This window comes from Sapajus apella, unplaced genomic scaffold (genome assembly GCF_009761245.1).
Source record: "Sapajus apella isolate SASKATOON/1434 unplaced genomic scaffold, GSC_monkey_1.0 scaffold122, whole genome shotgun sequence".
Classification (NCBI taxonomy): domain Eukaryota; kingdom Metazoa; phylum Chordata; class Mammalia; order Primates; family Cebidae; genus Sapajus; species Sapajus apella.
The window spans coordinates 6,906,445-6,922,187 of NW_022437062.1; the positions used below are offsets into that span (position 1 = coordinate 6,906,445).

General features: G+C 40.8%; 1 protein-coding gene across 16 annotated transcripts in view; it reads left to right on the forward strand.

Moving 5' to 3' along the window:
* Nucleotides 1–15,743, forward strand: part of RYR3 (ryanodine receptor 3) — a 553,391-nt gene that overhangs the window by 147,498 nt on the left and 390,150 nt on the right. For all 16 annotated transcript variants that reach the window (XR_004263777.1, XM_032261324.1, XM_032261337.1 and 13 more), the window contains exon 2: nt 10,087–10,206. Coding sequence is in view for 15 of the 16 variants with exons in the window: in XM_032261324.1 (XP_032117215.1) it covers nt 10,087–10,206 (120 nt within the window). In the remaining variant the exon portion in view is untranslated. The remainder of the gene's footprint in view (nt 1–10,086; nt 10,207–15,743) is intronic.

Here is a 15,743-nt window from a genome sequence, read left to right on the forward strand (position 1 = left end):
TCTTCTGTCAGTCCCCTTAAGCAAACAGTTCCAGCTGAGACCAAAGACCATTTGGACGCTTTCAGTAAAAAGAATAAAAGAATGTAATGAATTCCCAGGTTTTTGCGGGGCACTGTATTTAGTAAGAACTAAAATGACTCTCATTCAGGGACTACCTAATTGCCTTCCATATGCTAGGCAGTGTTTCAGGCATTGAGTATACAATGGTGCACAGAATAATATGGATGAAGGTTACATTCTAATAAGGAGGAGAGAGCTAAGAAATACGTATTGTTAGAGGGTAAAGGCTAGTTGAAAACTATGTTAAGCAAGATAAGAAGTGCAACATGAAAATGGAGTTATAATTTTATGTGGGGTGATTAGGGAAGGCCTATATGACAAGGTGACATTTGAGCAGACACCTAAAGAAAGTGAGGCGGGGAACCCTTCAGGTAAGTGGGGGAAGAACATTCTGCATAAAGGGAACAGCAAGCACAAAGGGTTCGAGGAAGGATAATGCCTCAAAAATTTGAGCTCTAAGGAGATGGCCCGTATAGTTGAAACCAAGCAAGCAAAAGAGTTACAGAAGAGAGATCGCAGGGAGATGGACATATATATGTACACTTATGCATATATATAATATATGCAAATGTAGATAATATGTATTTTAATATATAATGTATATTTATATAAAATGTTTAATTGATATGTTTTTGTTTAAGGTATCAATTTGATGTTTTGATATACATTGGGCAGTGATCACCACAATCAAGCTAATGAATATTTCCACCACCTCACATACTTACCTTTGTGTGTGTGTGTGATAAGGACACTTACCATCTATCCTTTTAGGAAATTTCAAGTATAAGATGCAGTATTGTCAACTAGAGTCACCACGCTGTACCTTAGAGCTCCAGAACTTACTTACCTTATATAACTGAAACATTTTACCCTTTGACCAGCATCTTCCCACTGTCCCCATCCCCTCCATTTCTGGCAACCACCATTCTATATGAATTTGACTATTGTAGATCCAACAAAAATTGAAATCATGCAGTATTTGTGTTTCTGCACATAGCTTATTTCAGTTAGCATAATGCCATCCAGGATCCAGTAACATCTGTGTTATTGCAAATGACAGGATGTCCTTCGGTTTAAGGCTGAATAATATTTCACTGTGTGTGTGTGCCACATTTTCTTCATTCATCTGTCAATGGACATTTAGGTTGTTTTTGCATCTTGGCTATTGTGAATGTGCTACAATGAACATGGGAGTTAGATACCTGTTTATTAATCAGATTTTGTTTGGAGATACACACAGACACACACACACACACACATATATATCTCCAAAAGCAGGATAGCTTCATCATACGGCAGTTACATTTTCAATTCTTTGAATACCCACCATACTGTTTTCTATAACATCGGTACCAGTTTACAGTCCCTCCCAGGCAATGGTTTTCAGTGTACATCCAGCATGCAGTTTCCCTTTTCTCCATGGCCTCACCAACAGGTGATAGCTTTTGTCTTTTTGGTAATAGCCAGTCTAACACGTGTGAGTTGGTATCCACTGTGGTTTTGCTTTGCATTTCAAGACGGGCATTTTTTTTAGGACCTTGTAGGCTGTAGTAAGATGAGAGTTCTGCCTTTTCCTTAAGTAATATGGAAAGTGATTAGAGGCTTTCAAGTAATAAAATGATGTAATCTCAGGTATTTTATTTATTCGGAGATGGAGTCTTACTCTGTAGCCCAGGCTGGAGTGCAGTGGTGCTATCCCAGCTCACTGCAACCTCCACCTCCCGGGTCCCAGTTCAAGCAATTCTCCTACCTCAGCCTCCCAATAGCTGGGATTACAGGCATGAGCCACCATGGCCAGCTAATTTTTGTATTTTTAGTAGACACGGGGTTTCACCACGTTGGCCAGCCTGGTCTTGAACTCTTGACCTCATGATCCACCCACCTCGGCCTCCCAATGTGCTGGGATTACAGGTGTGAGCCACCGCGCCCGGCCATCTCAAGTTTTTTAAAGACTCTGGCTACTGTAAGGAGGAGAGAAGTGAGTGGGAAACAAGTCTGGAGGTGATTACAATACTTGTGACAAGAGATGATGGCTGAGCTAGGTGGTGGTGATAAAGAGGATGAAAGACGGTACAATTGATTGTATTTTGAAAGTAGAATCAGAAGAATTTGCGGTTGGTGTGGTTGTGAGGTAAGAAAAGAAGGGAATCACATGATCTCAAGATTTTTCTTTTCCTCCCTTCCTTTCTTCATCTCTCCTTCTCTTCCCTTCATTCAACTGAGCAACCCCAGAGAATGGAGTTGCCATGTTCCAAAATAAAACTACAAAAGGAACACGTGGGGGAGATACTCAGCAATCTGATTTTGGACATAGTAAGCTTGACATGCCTATTGGACATCCAAGTGGAGATGTTCAATAGCAGTTGGAGACACAAGTTGAGTTCAGAGAAGAGGTTTAATGTGGTGGCCCAAATTTGGGAGTCCTTAAAATACACCTGCGTTTTAAAGCCATGTAACCAAATGGAATCAACAAGGGGAAGAGTACAGGTAAAGAAGAGAGCTCTGAGGACCGGTCCTGGAGCACAACTCCAGCAGTAGAGAGAAGAAAATGAGGAGAAGCCAACCAAGGAGACTGAGAATGAGCTGCTAATGAATAGAAAATAACAGAATAGTATCCTGCAAGGCAAGTGAAGAAAGTATTTTAAAAAAGAAAGATAAATAAACCTGTCAATTTGTCTCTTGGTATCCTGAAATTTCCATTTTATTGCATTTTTTAACAATAAGTAGTAAGAAACTGGAGATGGGTAGCTATCACTAACTTTCGACAGATTTTTGGACAATAAGAAATATCCAAGGGATAATGAAATCAAAAACCAAAACAGACAGTTGTAACAACAAAAACTCAAGCATTGCTGCTGGAGATAGGATGTCCGAGAGCTGGACATGGGACTAGTTTTTCTTTTTCAACCTGTACCCTTTATTTTCACAATGTGTGCAAAATGAGATTAAGAATATTTCTGTGTCTCATGGGCTATTGTGGAAGTGAACAGGGTATCATAGATTCCTTTAAGAAGGAGCTTTATTTTGGAATTTTTGTACATAAACATATTTGTTAATATGGTTAGTTGTTTTCAGAAGATAAAATTATTTCATTGAATTCACAAATATTTGTGCTTTTCATACTCAGTTCCAGGTACTATTTTAGGCACTGAAGATTCATGACAAATGAGAGGCTCCTGCCACTAAAGATCCTAGAATTGAAGGATGTAAATAGTCCAAATGGTTGCTATTTAGAATACACTAGTAAACAACCGTATCATTAATTCTTGTCAGATAATCTGTATGTGGTCTTGTCATTCCAAAAAACCCATTTATTTTTCATTTAAGAAAGGCTTTGGGATAAGGTCTTAGAATAAGCTCATACCCATGTCTGTCATATATTTAGAAAGTAGCTCTAACTTTATCAGTTTCCTAAAATAGTGCCGGATGTTTAAGATGAGTAGGTAGGAAACATCTTCCCTTTTAAAGCAATACATAGTTATGGATTTTCCTCTGCAGTAAATGTCTGCACTTAAACATGAAATCTGCTGGATGGCACTCTGTCCCACGTGCTCTTGGTCATGAGCTGCTCAGTACAGGTGATGTGCAGATCTAACTATAGGGCTGTCATCAGCTGCCTGGTGATCTACCTTAAATAGGACTGTCAGCCATTTTGTTTTGTCCCAGAGAGTCCCTCACAAGTGACCCATAGAGAAGCGGGAGAGCCAAGGTACCCCAGCCATCAGCTCAGAGCCAGCAAAGATGGCTCTCTATTGTTCTGGCCCTCAGGCTGGGAACCAAGGTATAAGAAAGAAAGCTGAAAGGATAAAATAGCTCCATTCATTTTCAGGTTCAAAGTTCTTTGGCCAGAGGATGGTAGAAAGAACTTGACTTTGTCAGAGATGACCTGTGACAATGTGAAATCTAAGCAAAGAGAGTTGAAGGCTGTATATCCTTGTTCAGGGACAATCACTCAGCACCACCACAAGCTGAATCTATGACAGGAATAGCTGGCGTGTGTGAACCACATAGCTTGGAGGGTGGCTGACATATGATACAACTTTGATTTTCATCATTTTTCTCCCTTTGCAGCAAATTTTGGGCTAATATTTACCCCTTCCAGTGTTGTAGTCACGGGGGATAGAGAAATCTTGTTCTATGGTTGTTTCTATTTTCATTTTTTAGCACTCTGGCTGCCCTCTTAGGCCTTGTGCTCTGTGATGTGGTTATCTTTCAGTGTGGTTTGATCATGTGATAGGACTGGGAGCATCTATTTTTGTCAACACCATCACCATGGGCTTTAGAATCAGACAGTCATGAATTCGTACCTATTGCTAAGGTCAGTCTCTTAGAGTAAGAGAGCCAGTTTGGCGCTATGGTAAAGAGAACTGACTCCTGATTCAGACAGTCCTGGGCTTAAGGTCTGCATCTGTCACTTACAAGCTATGTGGCACTGGGCAAGTGACTTAACCTTTCTTAACCACTTTATCAAATAGAGGGCATATTAGCACCTACCTTCAGGGTGATTGAAAGGATTAAATGAAGATACTATAACACGGTGGCACATAGTGACTGGTCATTAAATAGTCACTGTTATTAAATTTAACCTAACTCCTTTGAGTTTTGGTTTTCCCATTCTTAAAGTGGTTGTGGTATTGTGATGGTTAATTTAATTTAGGAGGAAATGTCAGCATAGTGTTTGGCATAGAAGCGCTGAATGAATAGCTGATAACATTATTAATAACAGTAATTAAGAAATAGATGCTATGGACTCCAAAGCCTCATTACTGGTTCATTTTGAATGCCAGCATCTGTTCTCTTTTTATTTGATTATTCAGTTCTGACTCATCAATGAAAGTGACCCTGTTACATGAGTGAGAGTAGGGAAATTTCTTGTAATCTGAGTCTATATCCCAATTAATTAACACATTTTTATAAAACATACTATGTTTCCAGCTTGGATGGGAAAGCAGAAGTTTTCTGCTCTAACAGAGCTTATACTTAAATAGGGTTATAAGGTAAACACATACCCATTCTATAAATGATAATCAGTGCATAATATGCATCGTATACCACAATAGTGAGTATCATGATAGGTAGAAATGAGAATCAGATGTGGTCCTGCCTTTGAGGGGCATACAGTCAGCTGGAAGTAGTGGTAGCAAATGCATCAATACAGACTTCATGGATTAGATACCAGGCTCTGCCCCCTGCCACCATGAGACCTGAGGCAAGTTACATAACTGCCCTATACAGGCTTCCTTATTTGTAAAATGAAGACAAACGATACTGCTTACATAATGTTGATGTGAAGCTTAAATGGGTTCTTGTGCATAAAGCATGGTGCCTGTCACATAGTCAGGGATCAGCAAATGTTGGCCATTTTAAAACATAGTTGGGGAGAAGGCATGCCTGTAAGTAATAATGCAGAGTAGGGTGATATTGCTATGGAAATTCAGAGAAAGGAGAGATTACTTGGGCTTCATAAAAGAATGTGGCATTTAAGGTAAGCTTAGAAGGATAGGTAATATATGAATATGTGAAACTAGGGCAAATGAAGGCAGCTTTAATATTAGAGATTTCGTGATCAAAGGCATGGAAATAGGGAAACCCAAGGCTACAGGGAAGAAGTTACAGCACAAATAGTTTGGAAATGTGGAAGTTCCTCAGATACTACTAGTTCAAGAAGTTTTTGTTTTGTGAACAGTAGAGAGAGCACCACTGAGGACTTTCAGCAGGAAAACAAGGTCAAAGCTATGCCTCTGGTAGCAGACTAAGGAAGAATGCTTTGGGTCTTGTAATAACCTTGTCTTGGCCTTGAGCTCTGCAGTCTCTCCTTCTACCAGCCCATTTGCCGTGATACCGGAAAGAGGGAGGACTCAGATAGGAGATAATGATGTGCAATCAGAGGCCGCCCAGAGGTTGGATGTGCCGTTAAGAAATTTGGGGAATATAAAAGGATAGGTAGACTGAAAAATAAGCCTTTTAGTGCACCGGGACATGTTGGTTTGAAGTGTTGGTAAGTCTACAGATAAAACTGGATGGAGGTTTGGAACCTACAGTGCCACCAAGTTGGAGGTGCAGACTGTGTAACAGCTCCTCAGAAGTAAAGCAGGAGGCCTGAAGAATGAATGAGATTGCTAAGGGAAAATGGCAAAGGTCAATCCCTGAGCAATCCCTTATGTTTATGTATGACAGAAGAAGTTAGACATGGGAAGGATCCATCATAAGGGTAGGAGGATGAGAAGAATAGGGAAATGAATACGGGAGTGGAGGGGTTTCAAAAAGGAGCATTTTAGGGAGCCTGGGCATGACTTATTTGGGAGATAGGAAGGCAATAGGAATGAAGGAGAGACAAAGCTAAAGGTGTCAGGTAGAACTCAACTATGGGCACCTTAAAATCCAGGCAGGGATATTTAGGCTCATTTGTTATAAAGCAGGAGACCATGTGATCTTAAAGATATTATTTCCTGGAGACTAAAGAGAATCTCACTCTTATAAGACAGACTCTGGGTTTGAAAGGCCTTAGTATTCCCCCAGCCCCCACCACCGTTACTTATTACTTCACCCTCTTAGTACTTTCTTCTCTTCATTTTGTTTCTATTTCTCTTGAAGTTGAGAGGTATGGTTGTTTTATGTTGACAGAGTTGAATCTGCTGTGAGGCCTACAGAAAAAGGGAAATTTTTGTGGTCTTGTTCCAGTGAGATAGAGTTGAAACAAGCTGAAAATAAGTTACCAGGAAATCATAAATTTATCGTGACACAAAACCCTAAAGTTGTGCTACTTTCTCTATCAAAAAAAATAAATCAACAGTTCTCCCTGAGAAAGAGGAAATAATGGAGATGACAGCACCTTGCAGGAACTGGAAGTCTTAATAAAGTAGAGCAAATCTAGTAAGGAATGTGAAAGCAAGAGAGAAAATGGGTCTGTAAACTTGAATAGTCCAGTTTTGGATTTTAGAAGTGGGATTATTCTAGGTTATGACATGGAAGGTTCATCATAGTGTGTTACTAAAACAGCAGAAATCATTAGGTCAGGGTATTTACTTTGAGCAGATGCCTGCATAAACCCTGAAGCGACTTAGGATGGTAGCAAAAGTGGAGTGGAGGAAGGCTGTGGGATGGCCTTGCAGCCCACAATTCCATTATTAGTATTAGTAGGTCTTACCTTATAAAACCTGCGCATCTCATAGTATTCTTCCTGTCATTGCAACACAGTCAATAAATGTATCATTGCATTTGTATTAATTTGCATATAATACAAATGTATTGAATTAACACAAATATTTATTAGACTTTCTGATTGTCATTAAGAGTCAGATAAATGATGAGAGTAGTAGCCAGGATTTTCACAGGTTGTCAAAGAAGATGTGGAGAGTGGCTATCACATACTTCAATACCACAGTGTTTGCACCTGGGTAAAATAGTAAGGTCCAAATTTGGCATTGGGGCATGTGAGAAGAAGGCAAGCTTCCAGGGAAAGGACATACAAAATGTGGAAGAATTTGCAACCTTCAAGTAAGGGGGCTTCCTTGGAAATGACATCCTTCAGCAATGCACAGATCTGATTTAAAGCAAGTGAGAAAAAAAGAGGGAGGATAATTCTAGGGGAGAAAGTAGAAACCAGTACGGGGATGAAGAAAGGCTTGTGTTCTAAATGGAGAGTTTGTGTTCTGTATTTTACTCAGGAGCGAGAGGAGTAATCAGATGGGTTGAATTAACTCATCTCATAATTCCAAATGGAATTCAGTGCAAAGATTTCGGTGTCAGGCACTCAGTGGCTCCAGATGTCTGTCTATTGAAGGTTTATGGAAATAATCACTGCTATATGAAGCACAGGCACGTGCAGGCTGCCTCTCCAGGTGCTGTCTGCAGCCAGGTGAGCATGGTTGAGCAGAAGGTTCCAGACAGAATGTGAGAAACTGTAGAGATCATTTGGAGAAGCATCTATTTGGCCCAGAGCCCCATACCCATGTGTGTGTCACCAGAGCACCAACCTAGGAACACATAGGTGTGGGTTGCTCTTCTGCAAATGGCTATTAATTAAATCAGAGCAGGTTGTTGGATTAGTTTCTTGGCAGCTTGGGTTAAAAGGATGTGACTTATAGGACAGGGAAATTTCAGAAGACAAATGGGGAGACCCTAAGGCAGCTAGTGCAGGGTCAAGGCCTTGGTGGTTTGGGCACCTGGGGATACAGAGGGAGGGGGAAATGAGATCTTGCAAAGAGAACCTCAAAGACACACATTGATGGGTAAACTGTCAACTCTTGTTTTTGTAAAAAATCCATAATTACACTTCTATGATTTCTAGATGCTTGGGTGGAGGTGGTGGTGGTGGTGGTCGTGGTGTTTTAGTTTTGGGGGGAGTTTTAGTTTTTGTTTCTTTTTACTGGTTCACCATGGGTGGGGGAGATACTTAAATATTTCTCAATAGGAGTATTCTTGGTTTAGGCGTGAACGTTAAGTTTTGAGTACTGCGTCTTGCACTGCTGATTATTTAACGTCCATGGCCCCTGCTTTCCAACACAAGCAGCACAGCTCAGGCACCTTGGCAGCTAAGAGTGCGCCCCCACTGCCGATGCCATTAGGAGAATCAGATCACCCCTGGTTACATGGGATCTAGGGGCACATTCCACCTGGAGAAAAATTTCATTCTCTTAGGAGATTTCATTAAACCCTCACTTTAAAGCGGTGATATTCTGGAGTTTTCTTCGGTCTCATTTAAAATGTAGACCACGAATTCTGACTTTTCCGTAAGCAGAGACTCCTGAATTTGTTTCTGACTCACTTAGATAATGAGCAGTGATATTTCAGTGCTAGTAAAACTGTGGGGCTATTTTTTCCCAGTCGTCTTTTCATACATCTACAATTTTTGGCTTCTTACATTCCCCTGTAGGCCCTCACCTGTCTCTGGGCAGACATCTTTGTAGGGGTCTGTTAAGAGTGAATCGCTTCATACTCTAACTTGGTAGGACCATTTTATTTTTTCCTGTCATAGGCACATTCCAGAAACAGTTTAAGAAAAAATATTTCTACATAATCTGTCTTTCCAACACTCCAAGATAATCTCTTGTCCCACTGAGGGACATGGAGGCGAGATAGGGCAGTGGATGGGCGGATGCTCAAAAGGAGGAAGGCTCTAGCTGGCTCCTCCCCCGCCACTTCCGTAACATAATCACACCTGGAAATCTGTTTGGTGCTTGAAATCCAAAGCCATGTGGTGGTGACTAGGGACATGGCCTGACAGGAGGGACAGGAACAGACGAATTGATAAGGAAACTGTTTTCCTCTCCACCTCAGGGAAGGTTGTACAAGAAGTGAACATACAGGTGTAGTTGGAGGGCTGACTCTTCCAGGGCCTCTGAAATTTTAGGAGGGCTGCTTTTGAGATTGATATTTAGTGGGGGAGGTCTACTTCTTGGGAATTCAGAGCAGTTCTTCTACTTGACCTTCAATTCCTACTCCTTCTACCTGATCTTCAGTGCTGCTTTAATCTTCCTTTTCTGTGAGTCTAAAATCCATTTCCTTCACCGTCCACATCTTTCTCTACCATCTCTGGCAAATATCTGGCCAACCACATACACTTGTGTCCCCAAACAAAATGTACTTTGCCTCTTCCACAACGTGAAACCCCAATACCCTTGCTCTGATCTTGTCTCTTTTCTCTGTTCCCCTCCATCACGTCTTACTGTTTTATTCTACATTTGGAGAGGTAGTATAAATTTGCTCTCATATTTGCTCAGTGTTGAAATCATCAGCTCACCTAGCCCATATGCTTTGCACAGCTCTCAGAAATGAGGCTCATGCTGTATGTGCACTTGCCCCACTGACCTCACCCTAGGATTAAGTAGAGTTTTGACCTATGCTAGATGTTCAATGATGCCCTATGAATAGAAAATCTCCTTCCATAATCAGGTTTAAAAATAAAAACAAAAAGCATGTGGCCTTCACGGATTGGCAGCTTACCTGACTCAGGTACAGCAAGGTGACTCAGAGCCTGCTCAGCAGTTCCCCTTACTCATGTTTGGGTCTCTCCTCTCCCGGCAGGAGGATGAAGTGGTACTCCAGTGCATCGCCACCATTCACAAGGAGCAGAGGAAGTTCTGCCTCGCAGCTGAGGGACTTGGGAATCGCCTGTGCTTCTTGGAACCCACTTCAGAAGCCAAGGTGAGATTGGTTGTCTGCCCTGCACCTTCCTCCAACTTGGCATCTGACATAGTCATTTAGGGGAGACTGCTGGGAGGTGGTGATGAGGACGACATTTGAAAGGACAAGTTTATTTTTAAAATGAGAAGCAGATCTGGTTTAAACCATAACTCTCTGCAAGCATAGGAATTGATGTAGGAACCTAGAGCTCTATGAAGAATTAGAGATGCTTTGCCTGTCAGTGTTGTCCAGGACTCTGGGGAGGCTTTGAGCTCACTGTCAGCGATGACCGAGGAGGTCTTCTTAATACTCCCAGAACTCCTTTCTGTTGCTGTTAATTCCTAGAAATATGAGTGCGTGTTCTTTACTCCCTGCTGTCATTCTGTTGCTACAGGGACTCACAGGTGCCTGAGCCTATGTTTCACGGTGAGCACACCCCTTTCAGTTCTGACTGCACTGAGATTGTCGTAACTTTCTACCCACTGTGACATGAGGGCAGAGAGTAATGTTTGCACTGGTCCCTGCCTGCATGGTGGCAGTAATGCCATGTCCCTTCAGCAGAACTTTTCTTTTTCTGTTTTCAGGCTGTTTCTGCTTTTCATCATGTGTGTCAAGTGGATCCATGTGCTCAGCATTCTTGTAGTGCTTTTTAGTCCTGGGAAAACCTCTATACCCGTCAGGGTTCTCCAGGGAAACAAAGCTGACTAGATGGATGGATGGATGATGGGCGGATGGGTGGATGGGTGAGTGCATGAGTGGGTAGGTAGGTGAGTAGGCAAGTGTATAGAGATTTCTTATAAGAAATTAGCTCATACATTTGTAGGGGCTAGTGAGACTGAAATCTGTAGTTAATATCAGTAAGCTGGAAACTCAGGCAGGAGTTAGTGCTGTAGTCTTGAGGTAGAGTTTCTTCTTTTCCAGGACATCTCAGTTGTTGTTCTGAAGGCCTTCATCTGATCGGATGAGGCACACTGAAGTTATCACGGCTAATAGCCTGTACTTAAAGTTAACTGACTGTAGATATTAATTACATTTACTAAATACCTTCACATCAAAACCTATAGTGTCATTTGGCTGAATAAGTGGGCACTATGGCCTAGCCAAGTTGACACAAACCCACCATCACACCTTCTAAGCTCGGTTTTTCTCTTTTCTTTTTTTTAAAAAAGCAAAAATCAGAAATTGGTAACATTTTTCAAAAGTCCCACCTATTGGCAAGCCATTTTCCACATAAACTTTCACAACAGTGACATATAGAGAGTTTGGCTAAAACCAGGAACAGCAGATGTCCAGGGTGATGGCCACGTCCCCCAGAAGCCCCTCTTGTATATCACTGCTTCTCCCTCCCATATAGGTCACTGATCCATAACGACAGACATGAGCCAGAGTCCCATGAAAATAAATGGGATAGAAGAGAGACAAGGAAGATTTTTACTTTTTTTTTTTTTTTTTTTTTGAGAGACAGAGTTTTGCTCTTGTTGCCCAGGCTGGAGTGCAATGGCAGATCTCAGCCCACTGCAACCTCCGCCTCCTGGGTTCACGTGATTCTCCTGCCTCAGCCTCCTGAGTAGCTGAGATTACAGGCATGCACCACCACGCCCAGCTAGACTTGATTTTCCTAGGATCTTTTTTCATTTGCTTTTGTTCTTAGCTAGATTTTTTTTTCATTTCTGGCATTCTGGGATAATAGGAAGACCATTAGATTAGAAGTCAAGAAGTTAATTCTCAACCATGAACTACTCATATGGCAATGGACAAGTCAGTCACTCATGTTTGCAAATGAGGTGAAGGAAGATGCAGTGGAAAGTGTGTTGACCCAAATTAGAAAGCAAATGGTATCCTTTTCTTGTCATTTATCAAGTATGGTGTAGGGCAGTGTTTTAGGGCAACAGTTCCCAACCTTTTTGGCACCAGGGACCAGTTTCATGGAAGACAGTTTTTCCACAGACAGTGGAAGATGGTTTCAGGATGAAGCTGTTCCACCTCAGATCATCGGACCTTAGAGTCTCATAAGTAGCATGCAACCTAGATCTCTTGCATGCACAGTTCACATTGTTTCATGCTCCTATGAGAATCAAATGCTGCCGTTGATCTGACAGGAGGCGGAGCTAAGGCGGTAATGCTCACTCACCTCCTGCTGTGCAGCCTCATTCCTAACAGGCCAGGAACCCTGGCCCTGTGGACTGGGGACCCTGCTTTAGGGCACAGGCTCTGAGCCAGACTGTCAGAGTTGGAATCCTGTCTCCACCACTTGCTAGCTAAACCAGAACCCTTGGACAAGGTACCTCACCTTTCTGAGCTGAGTTTCCTCATCTGCTTAATGGGAATTTAACAGTAACTACCTTATAAGATTACTCTCAGGATTAAAAGGGTTAGTAAATTGCCTCGTGCATTATAAGCTTGGTTGTTATGATTTCATATTGCATAAGATATTTAAATTGCCTAGCACATTATAAGTTTGATATAACCATTGGTTAGTATGATTTCATATTGCACAAGGTATTTAAATTGCCTAGGGCATTATAAGTTTGACATAACCATTGGTTAGTATGATTTCATATTGCACAAGATATTTAAACTGTAACTTAGTCCCTTGTTCTTGAAAATAAGGAAAACTAATTACCTTTTAGGAAGACTGAAAATAAAGAGGAATTATATACATATGGCACATCGTAGTGAACTAATACAGTGCACCTAATAGCTGGAGTTGACAGTAATACTAAGTATAATATTGTTATCCCTTTGACTTACAAGGTCTGATTTTGTTTGAAAGGCAGAAAGATCATGGATCAGCCCCTGAAATTACAAAATCTTGAGTTTAGAATGAAAGTCTTGGAATTACAAATTCATTTAACTATCAAATTAGATAATTCTATAAACATGGCTCTGTATTTATCATTGTTTTACCCAAGCCACATGAGAAACAACTGTGTGTTGTGATCTGAGAATGCGTTGTATCCCTCAGTTATAGAAACGATAAGCCGTATACTCATAGATGTATTAGGGATGAGAAAATGTCTTTCCTCACATCCACTTAACTAAGTGATTGTTCTTATTTTAATCTTTCATTCTAAATTTACAACAAGATGAGACTGAAGAATTTTAAAAAGAGATGTGTCATCCATAATTTTACAACTTTGTCACAACTGCTTTCCTTTGTTTTTCATTACCACTTTGTCATAACTATTTTCATTTGTTTCATTCATGTCCACATATACTTGTACGTTTTCAAAGTTGTACTCACACTGGTTATTCAGACACTCTGTGTTTTGGGTTTTTTCTTTAATATTTCAGCCAGTTTTATATTGCTATATTATCTTCATGAATGGTAAAAAGAAAAATATGCATAGAGTTTTCTTGGCTTATTTTGACTTTCTGGAGTAAATATTGAGGAGTAGAATTAATGGTGTTAGAAGCATGAGCACTATTAAACTGCTTTCCCAAAATGATACACAAATTGTTGCAGGCGGCATATCGACCATCCTTGCATGAGTGTGCCTCTTCTATATGTAGTATGAGGGAAGTGCACCATCGGGGTTCTCACAGAGAAGCAGGGTCAAACTCACGGTAAGGATAGAGCAGATATTCAGAATTTCTTGTCACCATTCCTGGAAGCAGCCTGCTAGATGAACCCAGGTTCTGAGTTTCATTCTTTCCTGCAGTCATTTATAACTATGCAAGCCTACCTTTTGACTGTCTGTCTTCTCTCTTATTATTAAATAGTTGCCCTAATTCTCTACCATCAAATTTCTTAACCAGCTGTGCCATTCTTAGGTTCTTGGACCCTAACATAAGTCATGCCCTGAGGTGAGGAGGTATGTTCCCGAGCCTGGCACTGGGCATGAGGCATAGACATCAAACACCATTCTCAGCTGGCTACACAACCTACCACTGACCTTGGGCGTTTCTAGTCAAGGGTGTTTTAAGCTAGTTGAAACTCAGAGAAAATTGAGATGAATTCTATGGAGAAGAAAGACCTCAGAGAAAAAAGAGATAAAGTGCTCAAAAACCATTCTTAGTTTGTGACCCTGAAAAAAGGAGATCATATGGAAGCAAAGGAGATCGTATGGATCATTTAAGTGAGATGATTTAAGAATAAAGAGCATAAGTATAAGATCATCAATACTTGCTGTACACATGAAGACTATTTAGCACTTGGGACTCTCCCAGGACTTTGAAGGTCTCCAGAAACTGCTACTAATTGATGGAAGTGCTATTATTCAGCTCCCTTTCAAATAAGCAAAGATCCAGGAATTTAGAGTTTTTTTTTTTTTTTTAAAAAAAAAAAAAAAAAAAAAAAAGACTAGGGGCTATAACCAGAGACCCAGGAAAAACAGGAAATGTTTCTTGTTTATTTTTATCAATAGCAAATGTTTCTTTACTGTCCTTTTTATTAAATAGAAAATGTGTACCTAGGCACCAGGAATTTAGTACTTCCCCTCTAATCCTTCATATTAGGTCTCATCTATTTTGTATCTGCAGTGTCCATTTGAGGGAGTGGGGAGGGTCTTTGGTTCAACTTTACATCAGTACTAATAAGACTCTCATAGACCACTTAGCATCAGTCTTCTCAGAAGGACACAGGACAGGAACCATAGCTTGCTAGTTGGGGTGTGTCCAGCACCGCTTTCAGCAGAAACCCCCATAGCAATTCAGGGGCTGGCTTCTGGATTTCCAATCCCCAGATGACAGCTCAGGTGCAAAGAGATGAAGGGGTCCACATCAGGCAGGTGTGAGAGGCAACATGGCTTCAAAGCCTCATTTTCCACAGGAGCCAATATATCTGTAACAATTCCACAGACATAGCTTTTGAGGACTCCACAAAAGACAACCCCAGCTACAAGAGTCGCTGCACTCCAAGGATATGCCCTTCTAAAATATGTATTGATAATCTTCCCAGTCCACATGCTGTCTATCCATTAGGGATCATTTTCACCATAAGCAATGTGACCTGGTAACATAATTTACATACAGGTTGTATCGGGTGGCCATGGGAACAAAACTGGAGAGTTAACTGAAGTTCAAATTCTCATGCAAAAGGATAAAAAAAAAGTTGTAACACTTACCCCACGGTAATCTTCAATGATGACAATTATTTAACTTCTGCAGCCTTGTTAGATGTATCTGGAACCCCAATACCCTTCCAAATCTCGACTTCCACCTTCCTTAATAGTAGATGATCATCAAGAAATGGGAAGAATGTGGAAACTGTTTTTTGTTTAAAATAAGTTTCAACAGACCAAGGTTTGTTACACTGATTTTAAGGCTAAGAGACTAAGATGGGTGGAGTAAAACAATTGACCTTCATGCCCTTTAAAAGCCACTGGCGCATCTAAAACCTTGGGGCTCTAGGTATCTAACAATGAAGTCCCACCTCTTTTTTGAGGAGTACTTTGTCTTTCTTACAGACCATGGCTTGTTCAAACTGAAAATACATTTTTCAAATCCAATTTTCAAATTGGAAATTTCCAGGGGAAATCTTATTTTTCTTGTTTTGATCTCCCGTTTGGAGAAGGAAGGGGAATAGTGTGCTGTTGTTTCTGAGAGTTATGTAGGCA